The sequence below is a fragment of the Mus caroli genome, chromosome 17, assembly GCF_900094665.2.
Source record: "Mus caroli chromosome 17, CAROLI_EIJ_v1.1, whole genome shotgun sequence".
Lineage (NCBI taxonomy): Eukaryota > Metazoa > Chordata > Mammalia > Rodentia > Muridae > Mus > Mus caroli.
Genome location: NC_034586.1, coordinates 51,956,609 through 51,971,475, shown reverse-complemented (window position 1 = coordinate 51,971,475; position 14,867 = coordinate 51,956,609). Strand labels below are relative to the sequence as shown.

The 14,867-nt window shown below is 38.6% G+C and overlaps 1 protein-coding gene across 5 annotated transcripts in view; it reads right to left on the bottom strand.

Moving 5' to 3' along the window:
- The window catches only part of St6gal2 (ST6 beta-galactoside alpha-2,6-sialyltransferase 2), a 68,295-nt gene that overhangs the window by 14,982 nt on the left and 38,446 nt on the right, over positions 1-14,867 (bottom strand). For 4 of the 5 annotated variants that reach the window (XM_029471671.1, XM_029471672.1, XM_029471673.1 and 1 more), the window contains exons 3-5: positions 7,120-7,247; positions 3,084-3,185; positions 1,041-1,215 (exon numbers count right to left, since the gene is read on the bottom strand). In XM_029471671.1, the coding sequence (XP_029327531.1) occupies positions 1,041-1,215; positions 3,084-3,185; positions 7,120-7,247 (405 nt within the window). The remainder of the gene's footprint in view (positions 1-1,040; positions 1,216-3,083; positions 3,186-7,119; positions 7,248-14,867) is intronic. The other variant, XM_021149975.2, reaches the window with a different exon arrangement.

Below are 14,867 nucleotides of genomic sequence, written 5' to 3'. Positions count from 1 at the left end.
TAATCTTGAAACCTAACTAAGGCTACCTGACATTCCTCAAACAGAGGCATACAGGGGTGCTCAGAATTCTCTATACAAGGTCAGAGAAGGTGGAGCCCCACTAATGAAGAGAGTCTCCCATATTGCCCGGAGCCTAGAGGCTTTCTGGTTATGCTGGGCTTCAACCTTAATTAGAAGAGTTCTCCCACAGCCACAAAAGAACCAAAAAAACCCAACTTATTGATTTCACAGAAAATTTTCATGGGAGAGGGAGTGAGATGTAGTTAACATCATTCTACAGCTATTTGAAAACATCAAATAACTTAACAGAAAAACTCCATCTCATCCAGATCAAAGAGGAAGTACGAACTCTACAACAGTTTGGGGGTGCTCAGAGGGTGTTGCTAAAAGTAACCCAGGTTGTTACCATCGCTCAGAGTGGTAAGAATCTCACATCCTTCAATATGGTGAGGCTCAGAGGCAGCAACTATATCTAATGCAGCAGATGTCCTCTATTGCAGTTTTATGTCCATCCACAGAACACAGTTAGCTCACTGGGAACCCAATGTTTTCTTATCAATTTTCTGCATTTTAGTTTCTTTATATTGGCAGAACTTAGCAGTGACAATAAAAACACTCCCTATTAGGACTGTGTAATATGGTAGCCACCAGGAGGATGTTGCAACTGAATACATGAAATAGTGCTAGCAGGCCTCAGAAACAGATGTGATTTGCTATTTAATTATAATTAATTGAAATTTAAATAGTCATGTGGCTAACAGATGATGCACTGGACAAGACAGTGAAAGAAAATAAACATAGACAGCCCATCAGTGCATTGTAGGGTGGAATAATTGCCCAGTCACACAAGTTCATACCTACCAGTCAGGAATGAGATTGAGAGAGTTTTGTGTAACAGTTGGAAATTTAGTAATGCATAACTGAACAATGTCCTTTTTGTTGGTTAGCATTTCAAACTACCTGTTATTGGTTCTTTCTGTATAAAATGAATTCTTACCCTGCTTGTGCACCCTAACATTCCAACTATTAGACACACGTACCAATAAAACCAGAAGATGGCGGGTTGGGCTGTATCTTCTCCCTTGTATTCTCCTGGATAATGTCCCAAAGCTGCCATATGAACTTGGGGTGAAGAATGTAAAATGGCTGAGTTGGGTATTTCCGGCGATGCTGGATATATGGAGTGAAAAGGTTGTAATCTGGCTTCTTATACCACTGAAACAAAATAAAAACAATTCAAATTGAGTACAGATCATGTTGTGACAAGGAGACAACACTGAATATGTCTAGAGCCAGTCGAGAGCTGGAAGGTACTGAAGGATTCAGTCACCTGGGAAAGTACAAAGAGAGGCCCTAGGAGGAATAATGCTGTATCTTTTAATCAAGTCTTTTATTTTTGACTCTATAATTAGTAATTATACAATTTTCCCTTTCCTTTCCTCCTATCAAGCTCTCCCAGTGATGTTTTATTCATCACTGAATATTGAATTTTATTCATCACTGAATAATATCACATGATATTATTCATGGTAAAATGAGAGCGGGGTCTAGATAAGAGGTGGCAAGCATTTTCTGCAAAGATCAAAGAGCAAACATCAGAGAGGTCTGGGCTAGAGGCCTGCCATGAACAGACCATGGCAGCATGAAAACAGTCACAGCAGTTAATGCCAATGGGCATACTGTGTTCTACTCCAGTTTTATAATGAGAATGGTGGCCAAATGTGGCTCATACTCTAGTATGTTGGCCTCCTGGTACTCAAGCAGTGTGTTTTGAAGGTAGATTTTCCACATTGTACTACAGTGGCAGAAAATACATCATCCTGTATTTTGGGAGAAAAGCTGCACAACTTATGGGGTGGACTGACATGATTTGATGAAAACTTTTCTTTCTTTATAATGGTGGATAAATTGTAATCCCACCATAATGGCCATGTTGCTTGTACTTTAACCCCGTTTGTCTCCATCTATAAGGGGAGAAAACTCTGATCGGGGCTTGGATGCTCCCAATAGATGAAGAAAAAGGTTAGCATCCCCAGTAGTCAGTCAGTTAAAATCCTGCAAGAACTGAAATCTGGGTAAACAAAGCTAGAAATATCCAGTTTCCATTGATACTTGATGCTTAGCCTAAGAGAATTGAGTTTTCCACATAATTCTGCTGAGGCTGTGTTCTCAGCTTCTAGAAATGGAAATTTGGCAGGCATATTTTTAAAAAGAATAATGAGCCAGTGATTCTGATTTGTACCACTGGCAAAACACACACACACACACACACACACACACACACACACACACACACACACCAAACAAAACACTGGTAATAAGGTCAAGCAAATGTCCAGCCTGAGGCTCAAGGTGGACAGTACCACATACACTCCTCTTGATGGCCAATTCTATCCTGGGCAGCTCTAAAAATGATTGATCCCTGAAGGAGCGAAGATCTGTGTCATTCACATTCATCTTAATAAATCTGTACGCTCCTAGTTTTGGTAAACGAAATGAAGAACACTCATTCACTAGGGTGAACATAAAATTTTCTGAGCTCAGTTAAAAAAAAAAAAAGGACACATAAGCCCACTGGCTTCTCATATGAAGTCCCATACAACATGGTCAGTTTTTTTGCTTGGGAAAATATTAATTTGCCATGGAGATTTTAAAAAAAATATACAGCTCACTTGTTATTTCATAAAATTTAACACATTGAGAAAGAGCCAATGAAAATTATCCTTATGAAAGTTGGAGATAATTATTTAAATAATAATGAACAGTTTATATTTTTCTTGACAAATGCACATAGTTTATTTCCAAAGCCCTTATTACCATCCTATCACTTTGGACAACTGCCAGTCTGATCAGTCTTATTTTAGGTGTAACTACAACATTTTAAGCCTTTACATATGCTGCACTTTCTCTATTTCTCAGAGGAAAAGCATCTTTGCTGAAGGTGGCTATGTTACTACTCTAAGTGATATCAAAAAGGTGCATGAAACACAGGTGAGTTTGTGCCTATCAGTGACCTGTTCTTGTGAGTAATTAAACAGAGACACTGTCTGACCAATAGTCTAGGGCACAAAGAAAACACTTACCAGGTTAAGATTGGCAGAATAAGGAGCAGGATCCCAGGCTACCAGGATAACATCTTTATATAAAGCACTGTCAATGAAGTGATGGCTGGGGTTGGCCAGAATCTGTAAGCATATGGGGGAGGGGGCAGAAATGAAGATCTTTATAACTAGTGATTGCTTCTTTAAAAGCTTATTTTTAAAACAAGTCACAATTAAAAATAATAGAGTAAGGCTTGGATTTTATATTTTCCTTTGTGAGAGGGAGAAAGGCAAAATATGTTTAAAGTTTTTTTTTTTTTTAACATTAAAAAATCCCAAACCCACAAAGTACTCCATTTTTATCAGAACTGCATCAAGGGTGTCTATCATTCCTTGCAAGATGAAACTCCTCAGCTAATTCAGTCTCCTGGCTTCCTCATTACCTTTGACATGTGACATGAGACAGGTATCTGTAAAGAACAGCTATAATTGAGTTAGGAGCTGTCAGTTGTAGTATTTCCTCCCAGGTCCTACCTGATTCTTGATGGACCCATTAATTTCACCTGCCATCCATCTTTTTTTAAAACACTAGCAAGTAAGACCAACCACTGACAAATGGGACCTCATGAAGCTATAAAACTTCTGAATAGCAAATGACATCATCACTTGAGTGAAGCAGCAGCCAAAGAATGGGAAAAATCTTTACCAGAGTGTTCATGTATAGAATATACAAAGAGCTTAATGTATTAAAACAAACAATTGAATTAAAATTGGGGCATAGAACCAAATGGAGTTATCAAAAGAAGAAATACTTTTTAAATGTTTTTATCCTTAGCTAGATAAACGCACATTATCTAACTAAGAGAAATGCAAGCTTAAATTATTTTGACATTTCATCTTATACCAGTCAGAATGGCTAAAACAGAATTGAATTTTAAAAGGAAAAAATGCAGGCATGAATACGGGCAGATGGAAATGCTTACTAGGTGTTGATGGGATTGCAAGCAGGTATAACTACCATAAAAGCTGATGTGGAGGGTCTACAAAAGTCTATATATAGATCTAGTCTCTGACCCATATAATGCACTTGGGCATACACCCTCATACTCTATATATACTACTATGGAGACACATACATGGTCAGCCATGTTCATTGCTGCTATAGTCACAGAAGTCAGGAAAAGGAAACAACCTAGATATCCATGAAATGATGAATAGATAACGAAAATACAGCACATATACACAATGGTTTACTATTCACATGTCAAGAAAAAAAATGAAAATTTTAGGTAAATGGCTAGAGCTGGAAATAACCACTCTGGAGTGAGGTAACCAAGACTCAGAAAGACAAACATTTCAGGTTCTCTCTTTAGATGTGGACGTTTAGATTGGAATGCCTAAGGAAGTCAGGAACCCAGTAAGAGATGATGGGAGTTGGGTAAAAGGACATAAATGACATGAAATGGAGTTAAGTGAGGTGGAGGATAGCAAGGTAGGGTATAGAACAGTGTGTGTGTGTGTGTGTGTGTGTGTGTGTGTGTGTAACAAGATGAAGCCCATCTGAAAATGTCTTATGGAAAGCTTCTTCTACAGAAGCTTCCTAACACACACACATACACACACATACACACACACACACACATACACACACNCCTAACACACACACATACACACACATACACACACACACACACATACACACACACATACACACACACACACATACACACACACATACACACACACATACACACACACATACACACACACATACACACACACACACATACACACACACATTATATGTATGTATGTGTGTATGTATATATATATGTGTGTGTGTATATATATATATATTACATTTATATTTGAGAGAGAGTATGTGTGTAAATAGAGCTACCCTACAATAGTGGGGCAAAACCTCTTTCAGAAACCTATATTAACAAAGAAACCCAGTGCCCCGAATAGATTACCTCTTTGGAATATTTTTATTCTATGTGTAGCTTCATAGACACTAAACATTATAAGTGATAGCCACTGCACTTGGTTAGCCTCTGGAACCTAGCAATAAGACCCTGCTGCCAAAGACACCACATATTTCCATCATAAGGCATGGAGAAATCAACCAGGCACTGGTTAGAGGTTTCACATCCTACTGACTAGCTTTCATGGTGCTATGAAGGTGAAAAGTTATCATCTAGATGTAAACCCTGAGAGCTATAATAATGACTGGTCCAGTAGAATGTGCCTATTAGTGCAATAATGGCATGAAAGGTATGGAAAAAACAAACCACCCTCTCACTGGATTTCAGTCCCCACCATAAAGCAGAACTCATGCTTTGTACAATCAACATGGTCAGGAACTTATGGTGGGTAGACTTAAGGAGAGGACTATTTAGCATCTGACATCTAATGCCTTGCTCTTATACCCATAGATTCATGCATCTTTCAATAATCATTATCAGAGAAGCTTCTCTTTACAATGGATTGTGATTAGCACAGAAAACTACAACTGGTGAACAGGGATAGAACACAAAACTTCAGAATGCCCATTAATACATGAGATATACATCACACCTCATCTCCCCAAAGTTCAGAGATCATTGTGAAACGAGGGTTAGAAAGAGTGTAAGACACAGGCACAGTTCATGTCTACATCTGAACAGTGTTTTTCAGATCCAACAGCACAAGACCTGCCTGCACAAGATTAAGCCAGGAAAATTCTACCATAGGGAGGAGCTAGACATGAAGTCCCACCCCTAGCTAAAGAGCTATTAGCAATTGATTTCTGGGATGAGAGAGACAGTTTTTTTTTTTTTCAGGGATGTATCTTCTGAGAGGCTACCAAAGCTACAGAAGATAGGCCCATGTCCTTGCACATATAGGCTGCACTAAGTGCACTTTGTGGGTTATAAAACAAAACAAAGCAAAACAATCAACAACGACCCAAACAAAAAAAAGATAATATATGAAATTCAGAGGGAAGAGTGGTAGGAGTTCAGAGGGGAGGGAGTCAGGGTGGACTTGACCTAAAACTAATTGACTTAAAACTAAACTAAAAAATCTCATTTTAATGAAGAGGCACTTTTAATTTTATCACATCTTAGTAGTTCTGAAATCAGGATATATCTTACAGAATATATGTATTTTACTTTGGTCAGATTTATAACTTTCTGAGAAACTATTAAATGAAATGTAGATCTTTCCACCAGTGACTATGAATTGAGAAAATATGGTAATTGTTTTTGCTTTGCTGCAGGCTGCCTGGTACAGTGAACAGTACAAGGTGATAATAGCCTGTTCTGCAAGAAGTTCACCATAAATCACTTATCTCAGTTTTCTACATTTCTAATTTTGGAAATTAGAAATTGCGGTTTGTTCTGGAAATATTTTTCTGTAAATTCAAAAGACATTAAGAACATAGAAAAAGAGGTATCCCTGCTTCCCACCAACCAACTTATTTTCATTTTACAAATTTCTAAATCACAAACTGAAGACATGCTACAAGCTCTCCTGTTTCATGTGTTTCTGTTCCCTTTAGCACCTTACTCCTGATTTCCATAATATCTTCTGTACTAAATAGCATTTTGCAGTTCATAAACTGAATCATGATAATCTACCACAGCAGCTGTGGGTAGCAAAACTTTTGGAAAACATCTATCCCTAAAAATATTTACATTAACTATTCCTAACAATATCAAAGTTATAATATGAAGAAGCAATGAAAATAACTTTCTGGTTGGGAGTCAGGACAACATGAGGAACTGTAAGAAAGGGTCACAGCATTAGGAAAGTTGAAAACCACTGATCTCTCTAATATCAAAAATATGTACATACAAATAAAAATTATTTTTTATGTTTAATCTGAGTTCCCTTTGCTGTTACTCATTTTTCCTATCCAAATCACATCTCAATTTTCTCTTGGCATTTCTCTTCACTAATTCTTTGTGATTATTAGTTCGTTGTGATTCTGTAAAAATAATGGTATTGTGGTTATGCTAACAATATTTCTATTCACTCATCAAGTTAAATGACTTGCCTACAAAATGTTTCAGTGAAAACACTTCATCCATCTTACCTGAGAATTAATGATGCGCACTGTGGTTTTATTTCCGACATCTTTCTCATAGCCACGTGTAGGGGCAGAGTTAAATCTCAAAACTGCATCATGAGAATCTAAGGGCACACAAGTGACATTTTTTTTCTCTGTGAAATCACATAATTGAGGGAAAAAGCATTAAAACAAACCTTGCAATATCTGAAACTTAGAAACCACTAATAAAGTTAATGTACATATACACAGATTTTTAGATAATTTGATGTTGATTTGGGATGACAGCTTGCCTAGAGACACTAGTATGGATACTCAAGAGTCCCACAGCCCTAGGGCACACCAGTCAATACCACCTCAGAGATATAAATATAGTCCCAAGTTATACTTCCTAGTAACAGTCACATTTTCTTTTTCAAAGTATACTATATGAGGCTCACTACTGGCAAAGTCACCAAATGATACATTTATTTGGACGTGTCCCCTTGTTTCTTGATAAAGTACTATGTGTGTATATGTGCATACACACATACACAAAACCAGTGGATTAGGGGTGACCTATTTTGCTTGCTACATTTAGATGCTTGATATTTTTTATACTGTGTAAAATATCATATTTTGTGCAATCAGTCCCCTTAAAGTTTTAAAACATGTAGAAGCTGGATCTACAGGAACAGGTAGAGATGCTTAGAGCACAGAAGCAGCTCACTTGGATCTTTGTAGCCAGTAGAGCTGAGGTCATGATAAGAACTGCTATATAATCTTGCAGCCTTCTCTTAAACAATCTAAAAACTGCCTTTAAGTCTGCTTTATCATCTTTTAGTGAAAGTTTAGATTTAAAAGAAAAAGTCTTGTTTTCATGATGAATTCTCTTCTGCCACTGTGGATACCAGGGAGTCCTTGCAATTGGCGAAGCTAGCAGTATCATCAGTGGTCAAGGCTTTTGTACAAACAGTAACGGGATTTCTTTAGCTTTAAGAATCCCATGCACATTTCAAGTTTAACTTGCAGCAAGCACAATGATTTGGTTCTGTAAGTGAGAGGCAAACTCAATAGATTTCTGACATGGCTAGGAGTCACAAGGATACATGGATGCTGTACTTACTGGGACCATATTCTCAACAACCTGCTTTCTATAAAAGGGTTCTCATGTTCCTTTCTCAGAGTCTACATCCCACTCATTAGAACATTAGAGTAGATGCTACTGTGCATGCCCACTAAAGCAATGATTTCAAAAGATACCTTTATAGACAAGTTCTGAGAACAATGAATGTATAAGGGTACTTAGCCACTCTCTCTCTCTCTCTCTCTCTCTCTCTCTCTCTCTCTCTCTCTNACACACACACACACACACACACACACACACACACACTTTGGGGCAAAGTTTGGAAGGGTTGGCAAGCTATTATCAGTAGACTGAATGTGGTCTGCCCCTGTTTTAGTGAATAAAGCTGTAAACCTGTAAACCAGACATATGTAAAAAGTGTATAAAACAGACAGTCTATTCTGGCACAAGTGACTTTGAAACAGAGACCCTGTGGCCCACAAAGCCTAAAATATTTACTACATGGCTCTTAGAAAGAAAAAAAAGTTTATAAATCTCAAGATTTCAAGGAATTTAAGCTTTGTGAAGATAATGCAAAAACCCTTGAGGACTTTCAGGCAACTTGACCACATTGGTTAAGCACTGATTTGCATTTTTGCAGTGAACTGCATTATTTATATTTTAATTAAAATTACATAATAATCTAAAAATTTGAATTATAAGGATTATATTATACAGAGCAATAAATTCATATTTTAATCTTTAACAGGACTTGTTATACTCTCTCTCTCTCTCTCTCTCTCTCTCTCTCTCTCTCTCACATGCATGCATATGCACACAGGTTTTTAAAAAGAGAAGATTTTATAAGTTCTTCCAGAAAATTGTGAATATTCTTTGACAGTTCACTCAAACTTGTTAAGTGGTAGTTTGTTAAGAGCTGGTTGCATTATGGCATCTCAAAGCATATTAATGAATTTAAAAAAATTTTTTTTTTGGTCCAAAAAGATTACTGACAACCTACTTTTATTATGAAGTGAAAAGCAGGTCTCTTTTGGCATTCTGGTGTCTGTGCCTATCATGCAGGCTGTCTTCCTTGTAGAAAGTACTATTTTGTGGCTGAAATTATAGGTCTTCCAAAATTAATTTTTTAAAACAAATTAAAATGAATGGCTATAAATCCAACGATCCAAATAGCTTGCCACTTTATAATCTATTCTCCATTGCTCTTAAAATGTGTTTTAACCAGTAAAAATTTTTGCAATGTTATTCAATGTTAATTTGAATACTCAGGAAACAAGTTGGGCAATGATCCTAAATATTGTTATGTTCCATTATAAATCATCCAAAGACCAGATTGGTTAATAAACCATGGCTCTCATCAGTTTTCAAGTGTGGGAAGCTTCCAGGATCCTAGTTAGAAACTGCATTTTATCATTGCAACAATTACTGTCATTTATCTTTTTTTTTTTTTTAAGATTTACTTATTTATATATGTGAGTACACTGTAGCTGTCTTCAGACGCACCAGAAGAGGGCATCAGATCTCATTACAGATGTGAGCCACCATGTGGTTGCTGGAATTTGAACTCAGGACCTTCGGAAGAGCAGTCAGTGCTCTTACCTGCTGAGCCATCTCGCCAGCCCTGTCAGTTATCTTTCTAAGAGTGACAGTTCATTTAACTCCTTCTCTGAGAAGGAAGCTGTCAAGTGTCCAGCTCAAGATAACTGAAGTCTTTCTGTCATCTTATTTTTCAGATAAAAACTATATTTCATGGCATGATTGGCTAGTTCATCCTCCAACTCCATCCCATAGGGTTTTCTCATGCATATGTGCCTTTTCCCATATCTTTCTTTGTCACACAGGATCTGAGAAACACCTGCACGGAAAATGCCAAGACTTCCTGAAACTACTCCTTTTGACTGCTGCATCAAAGCTGTATACAGCAAACAAGGCACTCATTCTTTTTAGTGTTTGGTGATAAAGAAACAATGGTGGCCAATGTTATGAACACCCCTCTCCAGATATGTGCTCAGAAGCCATCATTTTTATCCTTCACTGCTTTTGTTTTCCTGGTACATATGTCAAAATTGAAAAAGAAAAAAATTTGAGATATAAAAATTGATTTTTACCTTGTAGAGCATGGGCCCTGGAAACCATAAATGAATCACAGATTTGAAGTGATAGAGACAAACCCAAAAAGAAATCAAGAGAGATGAGGGTGACACCAAGCGGTTGAGGGTCTTACTAGGGGTTCAGAAGGATTTGGGCACAAGGCTAGGCAATAAGTATGATACCAACTCCCCAACCATGTCTCCTAGGTAGCCATGTTGCCCAAAGCCATACTGCCCACCACTGTGACAGTCTCTGTGTCATGGTCTGATGAACACACCCAGTGTCCTAAACAATGGATATATTTCAAGTAAATTGACTATAATTCTAATTAATAAAATGACCCTCATAAATCTCTAGGCATTTAAATGCCTATTGCCTCAGGTGAGTGGTTCTCAACCTTCCTAATGCTGCAACCCTTTTAATATAGTTCCTCACATTATGGTGAACCCCAAACCTAAAATTATTTTCATTGCTACCTCATAACTGTAATTTTGCCTCTGTTATGAATCATATCTGTGTTTTCTGATGGTATTTAGGTGACTCCTGTGAAAGGGTCATTCACCTTCAAAGGAATTGTGACCCACATGTGCCATAGATGGACCAGTATCTTACAATGTTACAAGGCAGAAGACAGTGAATGCCTTGGAAGGAGCGCTGGTCTCAAGAGTCACAAGGTCACTTGTGCAAAGGAGGCAGTGGTGGAGTCTGCTGATAGTGAAGGCAGTCAATAAGCAGAGCTAAGGGTTAAAAAGCTGAAACCATCTGTCCCATCCATAAGCACTTGGTAAATATACACTGGACTGCACAGTAATGTATCTGCAGAAGCTAAGCCATTTATTCATACTTGGAGGAAAAGGAAGAGATCATACAGTAAGCACAAGGTGAATGACATCAAGCTACACCTCTAGAGGAGGCATTTCTGGGTCAGAGTAGAGCTATGCTGACTTTACAACAGAACCATCAAGGAACAGCCAACAATGCCAGAAGTCCCAGCACCAAGTCTCCATCTAGCTCTTTTCTCCTCCTGACTTGTGCTGAATAGAAAATAAAAATTAAACAGTCACAGGTATCAGACAAAACTATGAATAACCTCTACCAATTCCCACTGCATTCTCCCTCTCCTCTCTGGCTTGCCTATCCCTTTTGACTTCTCTCATGCCCCCAAACTCAGGCTCACACGTGATGTCTCTCAAAATCAAACTTCCACTCTTATGTTCCCTTGTCTCAGACATCATTGCTGTCAGAGACCCACTTGCAGAATCCACACTCTGCCCATGGGACATTAGAGGCACATGTCCTTGGTGATGCTAATTTTACAACAGCTAAATCACACTAAAATAGGGTTTTCTCTACAGCAAACCATCTCAGTTGGCACTGCTACTACAATTAGTAATTGAAGTCTGGTTTTGAAAGCACAGGACTATCTATGCACTGCCCTCCTCCCTTCCTAGACAGCTTCTTTCCTGCAGCTGCCTCCTCCTCCTCCTCCTAGCCCCTGTACTCACTAAAGTTGTGCATTGGCCTGGACCAGCTTCTGCAGAGCAGTCTATGTCGATCTCTCTGCCCACCAATACGTAACCCACTGTGAGGTTAGGGTTCTGTTGTCATTTCTATCCTGTTTGTCTAAATATCTCCCTGCATTTCTCCAATTTACAGGACACTGGAATTGTCTGTTCATGGTCTGGATTCTCCACAGTGTAATATAGCATTTGAAGTTTCTGCCTGTCACTTATTCATCTTTGTGTTTAGCACAGGGTCTGATAAAGCTGTGGTCAGCAAGTATCTAGTGGTGGTTGAGTGACTATATGAACTACTTTCTTGGCTTTCTAAATGTAAAGCTACAGAACTTGCCAAATCCAAGACTTGCTTCAGAAATTACTTTGGGTTCTTCCCCTCTACTCTTCCTGCTGCCTTCCATTTTTCACCTACATGACAGTATTCAGTTATACAGTAACACAAGCCCTTGTCTTTCACATCAGGACTGTGATGTCTCCTCTCGGAAAACTGTTATTTTCTGTGGTGGGCTTCCACAGCCCTGCCAGGAATTGTCATTTGTTGTATAAATGACAAAAAACTGTCTCATAACTCCAGGAAAGAATGTTCCATGTTTCCAAAACAGACCAGGCTATATATGCATGCAAAGTTAAAGGCATTTACAATCACTATATTTTTCAAATCCTAAACAATAGCTCCATAGGTTTTAGTCTAACAGAATGGGGCACCCAGAAAAGGACTTGATGGCTACAAAACAAATACCCAGGGAAGTTGAAAGGTTGGCCTCCTTCTGGAAAAACAAAGAAGTAGGTGACCTTAGATAAAGAGCCTTCCTGGCAGACTGAGGGTGGGCTATGATACAGGATGCCTTGGACAGCTTTAAATTTTTCACCATGTGAATTTTGGCAGCCCCTCTGATCTTCACTTAGCCAATCCAGAAGGTGGCAGTTTGAGGTTAGCTCAAATATGCCCAACACTCCAAGGCTTTTGTTGTTGCTATTGTTGTTGTTTATTGTTGATGTTGTTGTTTTCTGAGAGTGATTAAAGACCATGTAGGTTTGCAATGGCAGCTTCAAGTAAACAAGAAGGAGGCCAGCCCCTGATGTGTACAGTAATGATCCTGCCACACCAGCTTATCAGAGATGAACAGCTTTTTTGCTTAAACAAACTTAGCAATGCTATAGTTCTATGGCTTAAGAAACTAGTTATAAAACCTAAACCTATACAAAAAAAGACAGAACCAACCAACCAAGGTAGCAAATAAACAACCAAATCTATAAGCCTGTTCTTCATTTGGGACATTACAATTCTAATCATGAAACCACACCATTGAAATTAAATTTAGACACTAGAAATTAACAAATACATGTGGCCTTTCATGTTCCCCAGAAACATGGCTCTTGTTGACTTTCATAACCTCTTTCAAATTTTGAGTAGAGTTTAAAAAAGCTTTAGTTATGAGCATTTATGAAGGAATAAAGGACAAGAAAATTCTCTTTTGTATGCAAGAACCATTGGAGTATTGCATATTTACGATGCAGAGGTGTTTAAAGCTAAACAAAACCAGAAGAAAGTTACTGCCTGCTTCAAAGCACAATACTTAAATTCCTCTTCTTAATTTTAATATTGGTCCGCAGAAATGAGAAAGAGCTGTGGTGTTATTTCACCCTGGGGACTTCTAAACCACTGCTCTTTCTTAATAAATTGCAGGCTGTTCTGCTCTGGGTTTTGCTACAAGCTTATGTGACACATGGATAGTGTTATTATGAGCTTGATGTAATGTCAGCACGGAGACACAGGGACCTCACACACTACAAGTCCAGATTTGTTTTTATTGCCTTGGGTTTTTAACATTAAAAAAAAAATCCCACTTAATATTCCCAGAAACAGGGGAGCTAAGGCTGAGGTCTGGGATGTCTGCAGGACACCATCATTCTTCAAGGACACAGAACTAAAGGATCTGCTTAGAAGAATACAAGAAACAGTAAATTAATCACCTATAATGAAGGAGCAATGTCCCCTGAATGTCACTTTCAGACTAGTTACTTAGGATCTACTACCATCTGCAGGGTGACTGTAGTAACTGTTCTTTTGCATCCAGGCTTGAAGCTGAGGCTACGTTTCAGCCACATTTGTAGCCCGTGCTCAGCAAAGAACCAGTTAGTGGATAAATACAGGCTTGTGAAATAAATGAGTTATTTTTAAGGTTATATTTTAACGGTTTTCAGTAGCAGCCAAACTGCTTGCTTATGGGCACAGCAATGGAATCAACCTAACCAGAAGGTTCCTAGAACAAGGCACCTTAAACTACCAGAAAGAGAAACACTGGAGGAGGGACAGGACAGAACAGTAGATAATCTTCTCTGGCAAAGAAGGGTGAGAAAATGAATACTGTCCACCAAGAACTAGAATTTGGTTGGTGAGCCCAGGCCAGCCCATCTGGAGCAGGATATGAATTCCACTGTGGGAAATGTACTTCAACCCTACTCCATACCCTTCAACTAAGTTGACACTGTATGTCTGTCTGTCTATGTATGCTATGAGGAGGCATGGTTGTCACTGTGAAGGGATTCCCTCCCCATCCTCCCTTGGAAAACAGATTACTGTCCATATTGTATTGGACCTTGTTCAACCAGTTGAAGGCGCTAAGAACATACACAGTGGTACGGCAAGGGGCTCTGCCTCAAAAATGTACCGTAGAGGGGCTGAAGAGAAGAGCAGAGGACCAAGGCTTGGTTCCCAGAACCCACAGGACTGCTCACAACCTTAACCAAACCCAAGTCCAGGATATCTGGTGTCCTCTTTTAGTCCCCACTGACTCCAGGAGTAGATACATCCCATTGAACACTTACAGGTATGCAGATAGGATGCTCAAACACATAAAATAATAATAAATCTTTAGAGGATTTTTTTTTAAAGAACGCATTAAAATTATCTAACATTCCCCAACTGTTAGTATATCCTACACATTTCAGACTTGTACGCTCAGCCAAGTCCTTTTAAATCTCTCCCTCCCTCTCCATATACTATTGAGCGATAGAGGAAGTAGGAAACCCATTCTCTCCAAATACAAGAGGTTTTGAGGACAGTATGGTTGAGTAGATAGCTGTCTCAGTAGGTCATG